Source organism: Rattus norvegicus, chromosome 10 (assembly GCF_036323735.1).
Source record: "Rattus norvegicus strain BN/NHsdMcwi chromosome 10, GRCr8, whole genome shotgun sequence".
Classification (NCBI taxonomy): domain Eukaryota; kingdom Metazoa; phylum Chordata; class Mammalia; order Rodentia; family Muridae; genus Rattus; species Rattus norvegicus.
The window spans coordinates 63,393,062-63,408,904 of record NC_086028.1 but is presented as its reverse complement, the minus strand read 5'-3'; the positions used below and the strand labels follow the sequence as shown (position 1 = coordinate 63,408,904).

Genomic DNA, 15,843 nt, shown 5'->3' with positions numbered 1-15,843 from the left:
GCTTTCAGGGTGGTCTAGGCTAGAGATTTGTATGTCCTAGTGCCATGGCCGAATGGTAACTGAGAAGTAAGTTAGATGAGGCTACATTAGTCAATGTTCGTTTTCATCATCCATTCCTTCATGATTCATGAGACAACCGAAATCTTCTTTGATAAAGAAAAAAACGACACTCTGATTTACGTTACATAAGAACAAAAGACACAAATGAAAGAACCACTCATAAACTGCACCAACACTTATTGAGCGCTTCATGAGTCTGGCACTGGCCCAGATCCTAGAGGTCCAGAGGTGAATATAAAACGGAAGCCTTACCCAAGGAACTCAGACTAGTTGGACAAAGAGAGACGTTACTGTAACACAACAAAATGCATCCTAGGGTACAGGTATGTTTGAGGTGCTATTATTAGAAAGAAAAAAATGCAGCAGGGAAGTGGTGCTGCACACCTTTAATTCCAGCACTTGGGGCAGAGGCAGGGGATTCTCTGTGAGTCTGAGGCTGGCTTGGACTTCACAATGAATTTCACGACAGCCAGGGCTAAGTAGAGACCCTGTCTCAAAAAATCCATCCAAATGATCTACCTGTGAGAGAGGTCAGTAAAGACGAGCAGAGGCAAGGAACATGAAGTTAAGAATCACCACACAGTGCTGTGGGCTCTCTGGAACAACAGGAGGATGAAGCAGTGGGCTAGACTATGGCTGTGCCCTGAGGAAGAACACAAAGGCAAAGCAGCCAGGGAGCTCTGACACAGGTTGAGCATAAAGGCCTTGGTCCCATGTCACTGTACATCTCATTCCATGCTCAAACTGTCTGAGAACAAACTATACTTCCAGAATTTTATTATATAACCCTGACTTTCTCCTCAACAATAAACTATTTAGGGGAAAGCCAAGGAAAAGACTTAACCTTCTGATTTGTTCATTTTAGTACCCAAGCTATCTTCTGAGGTTACATGGTAGATGAATTACAATTTGGATTACTTTTAGATCCATTTACCTAGATGTATGAGGCACACCACCTTAGAGCCCATTTCTGCAACGAGATACACTGAGAAAATTATTCTACTAGAGGGTAAATAGTGACCCTGTTAAGAGTTTGCTATACAATTTCCAAGTTACTATCTTTGCTAGTTCTAGATGGATACTCACTAAAGGTAACGGGTATAGTGAGGATTCTGAAATTTTGGTTTCTTAAGGAAAAACAAAACAAAACAAAACAAGAAACCCAGAAATATTATAAAATTCTTTTGTTTTCCCCAGGAGTGGGGAAATGTGGTGGCTTTGGATGGTCCGGAGCAGCTGACGGTGACTTGCTTCATGCTCTAACAGAGGTGTGGGTTTGCCAGCTGCAGACGATTTCTGTAATTGGTGACATTCTGAATTTTGGGAACTTTTCAGAGCCCCAATAGGTGAGGTTGATGGTCATGCAGGGTGGGGTGGATGGGTGTTTTTGGTTTTTTAGTAGTTGTGCTCAAAGAAGAAACAAAAGAAAATTAGCTTCAGTAATCTCTCTCTCTCTCTCACCTATCTATCCTTTCTAGTAATAGGAAGTGAAACCAGGGGGATAAAGGGTGGGAAAAAGAACCCATAAAGTACCAAAGACCATCTATAGGTAGGAATAGTGTGAAGGAGCTTAAAATATGGGTGCCACCAAGTGGCCATGTTTGAGAACTGCTAATCTCCACCAGCACAGTACATGCATTGGTTTATTTCCAAAGAAAAAGAACAAGTGGGCTGGAGAGATGGCTCAGCGGTTAAGAGCACCGACTGCTCTTCCAGAGGTCCTGAGTTCAAATCCCAGCAACCACATGGTGGCTCACAGCCATCTGTAATGAGATCTGATGCCCTCTTCTGGTGTGTCTGAAGGCAGCTACAGTGTACTCATATACAATAAAATAAAATCTTTAAAAAAAAAAAAAAAAAGAAAAAGAACAAGTTTATATATGGGTATACAGTGTACTAAGCCTTCTAGATCAACTGAATATGGGGAGTGAATACTTTGAGAAATAGCAAACGCTTTTCTTTTCTTTCTTTTTTTGTAACAGTTTTCTCTGTGTAACCCTGGCTGTCCTAGAACTCACTCTGTAGACCAAGCTCACTCGAACTTAAAAAAAAAATAATCCACCTGCCTCTGTTTCCCCAATTCTGAGATTAAAGATGTGTACCACTACCACCTAGATAGCTACAAATGTTATTCAATGAAGGAAATTCTCTCAGTCTCTTTGGATATTGTTAAGTAGTATGAAGTACATAGAAATACTATATCCTAACAAAATCACAGTTGCTTTAGTGATATATTTTCAGCTAGGCATCACTTTTCATCTCCTACATGGATATCTGCTTGATTAATTCCAATGTCACCTCATCAGAGTTCTCAGAAGGGGATCACTTAACAGGGACAGACAATGTAAGAGACAGTCAAGTATGCTGGCTAGTTTGAATTTGGCACAAGCCAGAATCATTTGGGAAAAAGGAACTTCAACTGGAAAATGCCCTTCCAGATTGGCCTGTGGGTGTCCTACCCGCTGGGCTGGTAGACCTAAGAGCTGTAAGAAAGTCATGAGGTCCATGCTAACAAGCACATCCCCCACAGCTTGTGCATCAGGTCTTAACTTCAGGTCCTGAACTGACCTCCCTCAGCAATGAAGTGTGACCTGAGAGTTGTAAGCTACCAATCCTCCTAAAAACAGACAAAACAAAAACAAAAACCAGCTGTTTCCAGTTATGGTGTTTTATCACAGCAATAGAAACACTAAGGCAAATGTTATATGTGGTCCAGGGACCACAACTGGACTTGTAATGGGCTGAAGGGTGTTTATCTTCTGGAGAATTATAGACAGATTTCAAAAGCACTCCTGGAGTCTTGCCTTTGTAATTCTGACTACCATCCTCAGGTATGACTACACGAGGTCACATTTATCACTTGCTGAGACACCAAAAACATATCTCAGGGAGCTTCAGTCCCCCCATCTGTGGTCCTCTGTGCCACAAGAGAAACAAACAGTAGACCACCATCTTTCCTACACTGAAGGGCTGACACTCACCTTCAAGCTTCTCCTTTTGGCGGGCTGGAGCACACGGCGGTTGGGAGGGTGCTTCTTGTGGATTCGGTTCAGGAAATCTACTTTGACAGCATGCTGTGAGATGGTGTCCTGGAATCCATCAAACACCCGGCACCGATTGCTCAGAGTCAGATTCTTCTGGTTCAGCTGGAGACAGAGCAGATACCACTTTGGTGAAGGCTGCTGTCCCCCTCCAGCTTAGCCCCATTCTCTGGGCTTAAAACAAAAAATAAAAAAATACAACCAAAACCCAGAAGCTCTCAATGGAATGGGCTACTTCTGCCTGGACAGGGTGTCAGCAGGCCCGTCAGGCGGCAAGGAAACTCCTGCTTTTGGGAGTTAAATAGTGAAGTAACCTGGAAGTGCCTTCTCATTTAGCCTGACCATACTCTAGGTCAGAACAACCCATTAGGATTACTCTAGCAGCACAGATTTTAAAGGAGATACAGATCTTGGCCCTGCAAAAGAGCCAAAGAACCAGACACTCTAGCCATCAAGTCAATCTCTCATATAAAAAGCTGACCTACACAGAAGCCTTGCTCACACTAGTCAAAATCCTGTCTGTTCTGCCCTATTCCTGTTCTAGGGTACCAGGGAGCATTGCTGAACTAACTCACCTCAGTTATTCTGTCTTCCCTTGAAGGAGAGAGCTCTGGCCTGCTCTTAAAGGTCAAAGGGAGAGGAGGGAGAAATGGAGAACCCATGCCACTTCCAATCTCTTCCGATACACTGACCCCTATACTTTAGTTCAAAAGATAGGATCTGGATAAGAAATACTCTTCCAGAGAACACATGTTGAGTGGCTTTACAACCAACCATTTGCACTCAGTTCTGGGGTGTCTGATGCCCTCCACTTCTGTCCCCTCAGGTCACCCACATTCATGTGGCATTCATTCACAAAGACAAACAACCACACACATAAATAAAAATAAATCTTAATGATTTAAAAGAAACTAATACTTTATATTGGGTATGGCAATGCGAGCCTTCACTCTCAGCACTTGGGAGGCAATCGAGGCAGTTAGACCTTTGTGAATTTGAGACCAACCTGATCTACTAGCTAGCCTGGGCTTCAGAATATGACCATCTCAAAAATGAAATAATTAAAAAAAATTTATGAATCTTTTGCCTGCAGAGGTCAGAAAAGAATGCTGAATGCCCTGAAACTGGAGTTATAGATGGCAGCCATGTGGGTGCTGGGAGCTGAACATGGGTCCTCTGCAGGAACTGCTGAGTCAATTCTCTAGTCTTGGTAAAAATAAATCTTGGCATCCAGCCTTAATATTAGTCCTCTGGGGGCAGCAGCAGGTAGCACTCTACAAGGTCAAGACCAGCCTGGTCTACAAAGCAACTTCCAGGACAGAGGGCTACACAGAAAAAACCTTATCCAAAAACCAAACCAAACCAACAAAGAAAAAAAAAATTAGAACAACCCAGTAAGACTTGTTCCTGCAGCTTCATTAGCAAAGTAAATGGCCAATGAAATTAACCAACTAAAATTTTTCACCTGCTGTTCCTTAGGATGCATATTTGGGTGAACTGTTCATGGCTTTTTTTTTTAATGTTTCAGCAGGAAGCAAATAAGCTACAGAGACGCATCTTCCGAGGTCAGTCTCTCTAAACGGTATGGATCTAAGAAAGGAAGTGATTCTTCTGTATGCACATTTCTTCTGTATGCACACTGTGTGTGTGTGTGTGTGTGTGTGTGTGTGTGTGTGTGTGTGTGTGTGTGTAACAGTGCTAGGAATGGACCAGTTTCATATATACTAGGCAAAAACTGCCCCTCTACTCTCCATCCTTCTCTGTGTGACTTTTTACAGAGGGTTTTCCTCAGTGCTCACGGTATAATGAAAGTTCCATGGTTACCACTTTCTCCTCTCTACCCATTGTCTTGGGGATAAAACTCAGGGCCTCAAAATGCTCTATCACTGAGCTACACCTCTATTCCCCCATTGTATGTCTTAAGCAGCAATCAATGGTTTAATTTGGAAAGGCGTTTTTGTGAGGAAATACCTTCCCATGAAGTCACCCCCTACGACCTATGAGTGACTGTGTAGGACTATCTGTCCTGCAAAGAGTAGATAACAGATCTGTTCTAGTGTAGGAAGCAGTGAATGAAGAGAGCCTGTGAGATGGCTCAGTGCATGAAGGTGCCATTCAACAACTCACTAAAAACCCAGGATAACTGACACAGGGTAGTTATAAAGAAGTAATCCAAGAAACTCACTGGATGCTTGGGCCACACGGGCTCCTGGCAGCCAGCCATTTATTTTTTTAAGGTTGGCTCTAATACTCAGTCTTTACAGCTATTAATAGCAATCGTTTAATTCATTGTGGGGTAAAAATTACAAACAAGCAAGTCAAGCCTTGCCAAACACGGTACTGGGGAAAGGAAGATGCACGAGTGAGCTACATCAAATAGAACTGAGGACGGTCTGCTGAACCCGGCACCTGCAAGATCACACTGCACCCTGGCACAAAGTGGAGGACACTATTTCTAGGGGATCGGTCCCTGCTCCAGCTGGGCCTGTAGAGAGCTGACTAAACACTATGTGCTTACCACCACATGTTCGATGTGATTCGGACACATCCATCTGCCCAGGGGCATGGCAGTGAGCGGGGGCTCGAGGCAGTCCATGTGAAACAGAAGCGGGCAATAGTCACACTGGATGAGGGGGGCCACTCGACAACTCCTGCGGAGGAACGAGATGTGATGGGTGATTTCTGGGGCAATGTGGAAAAAAATTCAAGACCACTCTACTCTGAAAAGATCCTTTCTTCCTCACTCTTCATAGCTCTGTCCTGTCCATACTTCCCTCCCTCTAGGGTTCTGTCAAACCCAGTCCGTAAGGAAGACGAAAACCAGGTTCTTCAGGCATTATTTGATCTTCTAGGAAGAATGCATCTTGTGAATCTCAATGTTAATTTGGAGTATGGCTAAAGTCGATGTCAGAGCAACAGTGACCAATGCTTGGCGCTCGGCTCTGCTCTCTGATCTTCCTATTCTTTAAGGAATTCTCACTTAAAAACAAATACATAAACAAGAGGCTGGGTCAGCGGCCCTTCCCGACAAATCTGCCTGCCTGAGTTCAATTCATCAGACCCACGATAAAAGGGAGACCCAACTTGATCAAGCTGTCCTCTGATCTGTAAGCATATGTTGTGGTAATTGTGTATTGTCCCTCACACAAACAAATGCAGTAATAATGTATGAGCAGTCTTTCTGGAGTTGTAACTATAGAACAAACGACTTCTCTTCAGTATAAAGGTAGATAACCAGTGCTGATAAGTGGAGATGAAGGCAAGAAATGAGGAGAGGCTGTAAGCAAACACCAGTGGTCCCCAAAATGTACAGCACCAAAGCTTTTCCTGGCCAAGTTCTACAGTTCTAATGGACCACCATTTAGTTTTCTGTAGTTTTCGGTGTGAATACTTTTTTTGGTTGAGAGGATGGTTGTGAAATAGTCTCTTGTAGCCTCAACTCACTGTACATCAGAGAATGATTCTGAATCCTTGTTCCTCCTGCATTTTCTGCCTGAGTGCTGGGATAACCGTCTGTACCACCATCCTGGGTTTACGTGATGCTGGGGATCCAACTGTGCAAGGTAAGCGTTTTCTCCTGCTAGTCTACTCCAACCATAATACGGTTTTTCTGATATACTCAAGCCAACAAAAGTCCAGTTTCAGGCATTGAAACATCTGGCTCCTATAACTGAGGAGAGCCTACCTGAAGGAAACTAGTGTCCTAGGGCAGCTGGGTAGTCAAGGGTACAGATAGATACCCATAACACTTTAAAAATTATCTTTAACAAATACCTAATTAAAAAAAAAGGCACAACCCTTTTGTGTGTATTGGGAAGGAGGAAAAGCACATGTGCCATGTGTTTATTTAGGGATGGAGTCTTCTTCCACATGGGCTCTCAGGGTTAAAGTCAAGTTCAAGGCTCTGCAGCAAGCACCTGAACCCACTGAGCAGTTTAAGTCTAGCAATGAATGTCAATGTAAGCCACCAGTACTTCTGTGGTTTTTCTTTCTTTTTGAGATGGTCTCATTATGTACCTTTGGCTAGCCTGAAATTTACTGTGTAGATCAGGTTGGCCCAGAACTCATAGTAATCTGCCTGCCTTTAAGATCAAAGGTGTGCGCCACTACACCCAGCTTCTTATGATTTTGTGTTTTGACAGTTGTACAGTAAATCTGTAATGTTCGCTTCCCGTTATCCTCTTAGCCTCCCTCCCTATCAACAAGCCCCTGTGAGTTTCATGTCTTTTATGGGTGTGGCATTGAATTTAAACCTATATTTCTTTCTTACATTTAGTGAGTGTGTTTGTGTGTGTGTGTGCCACAACTCCGATGCAGAAGTTAGAAAATAACTTGCCAAAGTTGGTCTTGTCCGTCTGCTTAGGTTGTGTTGTTACTCAGCGTCCATCTCTTCAGTGTTGACCCACTGGCTTTAGTGAGGGTTACTTACATGATCTGGGTAGGGGATTACTATTGAATATGGGCTCTTCAGTGGCAATACCATTAAATAAAATGGCACTGCCTCCCCATCAACTAAGAATCCCTCAAGGAAGGGTAGGACCTTGTTAGTCTAGGCTAGCCTTGAACTTCCAAAACCACCTCAACTTCCTAAGTGCCGAGATTATAGGCATGCATTATATACTTGGCTCTGTACTTGGACTCTGCAGGTAATTTGTTACTGACGTATTCAAGGAAGTGGTCAGTCAACTAATTCTGCATGCTTATACCATCGAATATAAGCTGTCCGCATTTAACTAACACACAGGACTTACAAGGGGTGACAGAAAAAAAAAAATACCTGTTACACGTGAAGCAGACTTTGACTGGCAAGGGAACGAGACCATTATGATCTAACTCATGCTGTGTCCTTTTTACATTCTTCCCTGTGGTTTCCTCCTTTCTTCTCCGTTTGCTAGAACCTAGAAAAGAAGCTGGTGGTGCTGAACTGTCCTTGGCTTCAGAATTCCTTGTTGGAATATGAGAACATTAAGAGAAAGAACAGATCTAAGCAAAAGCATGTGCCATGGTTCAGACAGGTTTCTTTCTGAGGACCCTAGGGCTGGTTTCAAATGGCATCCGCCCCCCTCCAAGAAGAGACAGACACAAGGTAACCAGAAACAGAAGTCACCTGGTTTGTGGCAGGAATATTGATTTCACCAATATAAAATAATGACAAATCTGACAGTAGACACACACGCGCGCACACACCTAAGTTACATGGTTAACAAAGACTAGTCTGTGAAGATAACTAAGCAAAAGATTGTAATTTACTTACGTTTCTTTAGAAAGCAGATGCCACATGTAACCCTCACTCCCACTTTGATGTAACCAGACTAGCCTAGAACTCAGAGGTCCACCTCTCTGCCTCCTCAGTGCTGGGATTAAAGGTGTGCAACAACAAGCCTAGCTATATGTTGTATCTTTTAGAAAGCATGTGGGGTGCACACATGCCACATACATGATAAAGGTCAGAAGATGATTTTTTTCTACTTCTACTTTTTTTTTCTTTTCTTTTTTTTTGGAGCTGGGGACCGAACCCAGGGCCTTGCGCTTACGCTCTACCACTGACCTAAATCCCCAACCCCTCTACTTCTACTTTTATGGGGCTCCAGGAATAAACTCATTAGGTTTCCATGGCCAGTGCCTTTATAACATGAACTATCTAGATAGTAGCCTGATAGGCATATCCATCCATCAGTCCATCCGCCCGCCCACCCGTCCATCCCTCCCTCCCTCCCACTCTCCTTCCCCTGCCCCCCTTTCTCACGTAGCCCTGGCTAGCCTCAATCTCAGATATCTATTTTCCCGCCTTCTCCATGGTGGTATTGAAGGCACACACCACACTTGGTTTATATGTGCTTTTTAGGCCTGCTAATGTTCTTTTTGTGTGTGTGCGCGCGCGCGCGCGCACACACACACACACACACACACACACACACACACACACACACACACACACACACACACACACACACACGGGGGGGGTACATAAGGTAGATGTCAGATGTCTTCTTTGATTGATTGAGGCAGGCTCTTCCTCTAAAGCCTACCATTTTAGTTTGTCTGGATAGCAAGCTTCCTCCATGTCCGCCTCCTACAGTCTAGGATTATAGGCAAGCTGCTATGCCTGCTTGGCATGCACTTTACTCCTGAGCCATCTCCCTAACCTTTTGTTTTTTGAGACAGGGTCTCACTCTGTAGTCCAGGCTGGCCATGAACTCATTATGTAGCTCAGGCTAGCTTTGAACTCTTGACAGTTCTCCTTTTGCCTCTTAAGTGCAGGGATACAGGCATATATGGTAGAAATACAGTGTATGGTAGACACCATGCTTAGCCAATCTCATTTTCTCTAGGAAGAAAAATTAAGATCTAAAAGCATTGTGGTATCAAATAGATTTCCTTGTAAAAGGGACAATTTTATAATAGCTATCAAACCTCCCATTGAAAACTGTGACCTAGCAATTCCCATATTAGGAATTTACCCTACACATCATATATTAAATGTGTACAATATTGTATTATAGAGTTATTTGCTGAAACACTACCTTTGTAGCAAAATAATTAGGAGAGGCTAGAAAGATAGCTAAAGGTTTAATGAACTGGCTGCCTTTTCCAAGGACCCAAGTTCAATTCCCAGCACTAACATGGTGATGCACAGACATCTGTAACTCCAGTTCTGGGGCTCTGACACCCTCTTTTGGCTTCTGTGGGAACTAGGCACACACATGGTGTACAAGACATACTTAATTGCAGGCAAAATACCCATACACATAAATTAAATGAGAAAATATTAGGAACAATTAAATGGCAATGAGTAGAAAACTGTTTATATTACTAAGAAGAGAATATGAGCATGTATAAATACTTGCTTATACACACACTCTCTCACAACACATAATCAGCTGTTATCTGCCAAGGGCAGGAGACGCTGGAGATCAAATCCAGGACCTTATGTGCATGGTACAGAGATGCTTCATCACCCAACTACATCCCTAAACGTTGTTTCTTTTCATTTATTTATTTAAGAACTAAAAAAATAAGATGTGCATATATGTATCTGCATGTGGGTTGTGGTTTATGCTTGTGAGTGTAGGTGCCTGCATAGGCTAGGAGTTGGCTCGATATGGGTGCTGTTAATGGAACTCAGGTCTTCTGAAGTCCAGGATCAAATGCTCTTAACTGCTGAGCCATCTCTCTAGCCCTATTTAATCAAGTTTTTTCATTTATCCCTTTATGCATATGAATGCTTGCCAGCCAGTATATATGTGCATGCCTGGTGCCTGTAAAGACCAGAAGATGGCATCAGAGCCCTCAAAACTGGAGTTACTGATGGTTATGAATCACTATGTAAAGGCTGGGAACCAAACCTTAGGCCTCTGCAGGAGTAAGCCATGCTCTTCAGGACTGAGCCATCTTCTTACACCCTCCTATGTTTTGAGAGTCTCAATATGCAGCTCAGGCTGGCCTCAAACTCAGGATCCTCTTGCCTTATCCTCACAAGTGCTGAGATTACTAGTGTGTGATATTTGGCATATAGCTTAAAAAAGAAAAAAGATGCAGGGGAATAATAGGATAGGAGATACGACTCAGAAAACAGAGTAAGTACTGTAACAGCTACAACCTTTGATGCTCTCCTCCAGGCAAACCAGAAACAGGAACAAGTTCCAGGTAGTAGTAATCCCTTGGGAAGCTAGGGTAAGAAAGGGGTATGAGGATGATGTCGCTAACCTGGTAGTGCAGTGGTACAAGTCAGTTCATTGGGCAACTGAAATTGGGTAGGGTTCCGCTCCATGGCAGCAGCAATCAGCAGCTCAAAAGGCCGCCGCAGCTGGGGTTGCACATAGTCCGGCTCTGCTGCTACTGGCTCCTCGTCCACGTCAATGATGTCCTCATCGACGTCATTATGCTCAGAGGTGGGGGTCTCTGTGCTGGCGTTGGATGTGGGGGTGCCAGGCCGGCTGGCTCTCCTTTCCAGGATCCGGGCATGGGCAATGGCCTTGAGTTCAGTTTTGCTAGCTGGTCTGTCCAACAAGTCAGTGTCACTGCTGGGAGATGTAGTCCGTTTGCTAGACTTGTCCACCAATCCATTGACGTGGCCCAGCTCCTTTTTCTGCTCTCGTTTCTGTGCAAATGAATAGGTGGGCCCATCGTGAAAAGAACAAAATAAGAGCTGGGTATACAATGTCTTGCTAGATCACTTGTGACAGACAATTATTAAAATTGAAGTTTTATTTTGTGTGTATTGGTGTTTTTCCCTTGCACCATGTATGTGCCTAATACCCACAAATGCCAGATGAGGACCTCATATACCCTGAACTGGAGTTGTAGGCAGTTGTGAGCTTCCATGTAGGTACTGGGAACTGAACCCAGGTCCTCTGGAAGAACAGCCAGTGCTCCTAACTGCTGAGTCATCCCTCTAGCTATAACTAAACTAAACTGAGAAATCATGGCAGCAATGAAATCACCAAAAATAGTGTGGAATGTTCCAAAAAAGATTGTAATTCATCATATAATACTTAACATTTCTATACATTTAGCGCAGGGCAAGCAGCTAAAAAACTAAACACAGTAAGAACAAATTTAGCGAGATTAAGGTCAGAACATCATAATGCAAGCTAAGGCCACAGCCACTGTCACTTGCTTACAGCATCATGATACTGAAAGGTTTAGAAAATAGTTCAAAATGAAGAAAGTCTGCAAAGGCTGAACGGGCTGGAGAGCTCACTTTTCAGAGGGGCTGACATGGAAGGGTGCCACACAGAGAGAACCAATGGGGAGAAGCATGGCAGTCATGAACTCTGGCTTTCGATCTTAACTACAAACTCTAAAAGTGACACTTCTTAGAAGCCACGAGTGGAAAAGAGTACAGTATGCTTAGTAGGACTGGATAACTGACAATATATTTTCCTCCAAGACTCTAAAACCAAACAAGTGTCATTATGCTAATATCCTGGTTAGTTTGGCCCTGGGCAGTTCAGAAACTTCTCCATCAGTGAAAACACTAAAATCTTTCTCCTCTTAAGGATATGGTGGCAATAAAGAGGAGTGGATGGACAAGAGGCATGGATGGCTCTGATCTGAGAATCATAATAGGACTGACCACCAGGAGTTCACCAAGCCCAGAGGATGTGTATTGCAATCCATTTCATCGTAGATACTGGAGGACAAAGGGGAGTGGTGGTGGTGGTGGTATTGCTGAGAGGAAAAGGCAGATTTGGAACCATTAGTGAGCGGTCTATGTGAAAGTCAGTTATAGCAGCATCTCGGGAGTAACGACCCATGCTAGGAAAGAAAAGTATACCATTCCTATCAAGCTGCACTGTGTCCAAAGAACTTGGGAGCTTTAGAGTAAGGCAAAATCTGGTTCCAAGCTCAGTTCTGTCTATTCCTTTGAGTCTTTGGGAAAATATTCTGTATTTTATAGCCCAGTTTCTTCCCTTCCTAGTTTAGATCTACCACCAGCATCTTCGCTGCATGGATTAAGTGGAGTGACACCTAGCATACGACAGGCACCAGCAAGTTTTCACCTCTTCCTTGGCTGAGTCCAACCGTTTTGAGTCTAGCTTCTTTGCATAGTCAGTTTCTGAAATGACAGGTCATACTCTATGGAGACTCACAGGAAAGGGTTTTGGAGGCTTAGGTAGCTTGACAGATAGCCTGGTTTTTGGAACTCAGGTGAAATCAAACTACATACAGCTCTGGTTACTGACTAACTTGGCTCTGGCTTGCTTTCTAATGGGAATCATTATGGACACAGTGGAAACTAATGCCTGCTTGTTCACCTTCTTTTTAAAGGTTGAAAACAGTTACATGCATAACCCATAATCTCTGAATCAGCTCATTCTGTTTCTGCAATTGAGGGTGTCATAACTGACTGTGACATCATATTGGGACAAACAGCAGTGATGCCACAAGAAAAGAAATTTCTGGTTATACAACTGGTGTGGTAAGATAACAGGGTAGCCTAGCCTACAGACAAATTTTAATCTAGAACCCTTAATGTGAAGATGAGATCAATATAATCTAGTGGATATGCACCTACTTCCCCTGCCCCCAACCTCCCCAACAGGGTTTCTCTGTGTAGTCCAGGCTGGCCTCCAGGGTGCTGGGACTAAAGGCATGTGCCACCACACCCAGATCTTACTTCTTTAGGTGATAAGGGGACATTTAGCTCTTGCCCTCCATAAAAATACTTCAAAGTAGAAAAAAAGGAGCCATGTGCATACTTTATAACTCAGTTAGTACTGAGCTGAGAGCAGAGGGAACAAAGAGAAATCGGAGAATCAGGGCAGAGGGGCTCAAACCCACTCCTCTAACTGACCAAGACTCTGGAGGCCCAGGAACCGAGCAAGAAGCAGCCTTCTCTTTTGGAGTCACAGGCTATTTCCTAAGAGGGCAGTAAGACCAGACTGCCTGCCACTGGTGATTAAACATGGCTTGGTGGGTTAACCAACCCTCTGCCCTCTTTCACATCTCATGCGTCTGTAGTTTTAGGCCTTATAGTCAACATGACAAAGTGTGGTGACTCCAGTGTCTGAAGAGACAAGAAAGGATGAGGAGGTCCTCAGGCCTAGCCACCTTAACTCTGGAGTGCCAGAGGTCTAGCACTGGCACTCTGCGTGCGTGAAGCCTTCAAAAACTAACAGCGTTACCTTTCGGCGGACAGTACACCGGTGACACATCCACTCCCCAGGAGGCAACATCTCTTCACTCAGTGGAGGGTTACTGTGGGGAAAAGACAAGGGCAAGACTAAGTAACTAACCCTTGCATGCAGCTGAAAATAGATCTGGCCCAAGCTGCACATCACTAACTACTACTGTGGCCAGCTCTGGAGTGCTGCTAGAATTCTCATGTCCTTCAAAGTGCCTACTCAACAACCTCCGTAATCACCTCGAGGGCGAACATTCCCTCCACATCTTAGAAAGAGAAGCCAAGTCACAGCTACTGATGCTGGGCTTACAGAAAAGGGCATAAAGCCCGAGTTGAGAGCCAGAAGAGTCATTCCCAAGTCTGTATATATGCCTCATTGAGAAGTCCTCCACGGTTTTAAAAGTCTCCGTCTAAATGCAGCCTCTTCTCCCTGTGCTTCAGAACCTTGCCACAGTCTCTTCCAATCTGGCAGCCTCCTCAGGTACCCAGGCCCCCTAAATTGAACATTTGTCATTTCTTTTTTGACGATAATATTCTGGTAGGAAATATACCCCTCCAAAACTGTTCATTCTTAAAGCATGCTCTAGTCAGCCTGTGGCAAGCGTCATGGCTTTGTTTTGTCTTCCATCCACAAATAGTCCTTTGCCCTCCTCTTGAATTAGGCTTGTCTTGTGACTTGCTTTGACAAACAGTATGTAACAGACATGATATGCTGTAACTTCTAAGCCTGAACCTTAAGCAACCTGTAGATTCCAATCTTCTATGTGTGGAATGCTCTGTCTCAGGGCTCTGCTGTCATCATAAGAAAGCCACGTGAAGAGGTCTGAGGGGTCCAACTACCGCCTCTAGCTGAATTCCAACAGGTTGTACCAAGTACTGCTATGAATCACCTTGGACATACCAGATCAGATGAGCCTCCAAATAACTGGTCCTGGCCTACTACACACCCAACAGAAAACCAGCCAATGAAGCCCAGTCAAGCCTTGGAATTTTGAATAACTACTTTCTGTTTTGAGCCACTGAGTTTTGGTGGTTTGTTACACATTAATGATTACTGGACATGGCTTTTCCACCAGCTCTTTTTACACTGCTCCTAAGTCTTATGTTTCCTGCTCAACAGTTGAGTTCCTTCTTCTCCGTAGGTAGATATGTGCATGGAGTGCAAGTGCCTTCAGACTCCAGAAGAAGGTATCAGATCCCCTGAAGCTGGAGCTATGGGTAGTTGTGAGCCACCTAATATACATTCTGGGAACCAAACTCAGGTCCTCTGAAAGAGCAGCATGCACTCTTAACTTCAAAGTCATCTAGAATTTCTAGCTTGCCTCTTTGCATTTTTAACAAATGAAGACTGAATTAAAAATCAGAGCTAGATTAAGTGTGACAGCATACTCCTGAAACTCCAGAATTTGGGAGGCTAAGGCAGGAAGATTTTGATGCCAGCTTGGGCTACACAGTAAATTACAGGTTAGCCTGGGCTGTATGAAACTCTGCTTCAAAATATAGGCAAACCCAGTCCAAACAAACAAACAAACAGACAGACAAACAAACAAACAAACTCAAAGCTCAAGCTGTGTAGGACTGGACCTCACAGACCCTTCAGGTCACTGATTCCCTTAAAGCTACATTAAGATTTCATCAATTTCCAGAAAAGTCACGTTTATATTCTTCACAACAGATCCTAGTTCTGAAAGAAGGATTCCCAGTTCAACAGCAGCAGCGTCTGGAAATGCACTAGAACTCTAAGTCCTAGACTGAGAATGTGGATAGTGTTGATAAAGTTGATAGAGTACTTGTCTAGCATGCATGTATCATCAGGTGTGGGATGCACACCACAGGACTCTTGAGGTGAAAGCAGGAGGATCAAATGTTAAAGGTTATCCTTGGCTATATAGCAAGTTCAATCCTGGTGTTGTCTATTTTCCCAGAAAGAAAAAAAAGAAGAAAAAAAGCAGACTCTAGGACTTAATAATTTGTGTCACAAGCATGCCATTAAGGTGATTCTGCTGAACACCAAAGTTTCAAAACTGTGCTACACAGAGCAAAGCTACATCCATGCTCACACCCAGGAAATCCCTGCCTTTGCTTCTTAGGAGTAACCTATTTAGAATGCTA

General features: G+C 43.7%; 1 protein-coding gene across 6 annotated transcripts in view; it reads right to left on the bottom strand.

Annotated features, from left to right (window-relative positions):
- Positions 1-15,843, bottom strand: part of Phf12 (PHD finger protein 12) — a 48,533-nt gene that overhangs the window by 8,175 nt on the left and 24,515 nt on the right. For 4 of the 6 annotated variants that reach the window (XM_063269041.1, XM_063269042.1, NM_001013117.2 and 1 more), the window contains 5 exons: positions 13,733-13,805; positions 10,809-11,202; positions 7,879-7,999; positions 5,620-5,752; positions 3,042-3,206 (listed from right to left, as the gene is read on the bottom strand). In XM_063269041.1, coding sequence (XP_063125111.1) covers positions 3,042-3,206; positions 5,620-5,752; positions 7,879-7,999; positions 10,809-11,202; positions 13,733-13,805 — 886 coding nt within the window. Of the gene's footprint in view, positions 1-3,041; positions 3,207-5,619; positions 5,753-7,878; positions 8,000-10,808; positions 11,203-13,732; positions 13,806-14,282; positions 15,818-15,843 lie in introns of those variants that run through there. The other 2 variants (XM_039085996.2, XM_039085997.2) reach the window with 2 other exon arrangements.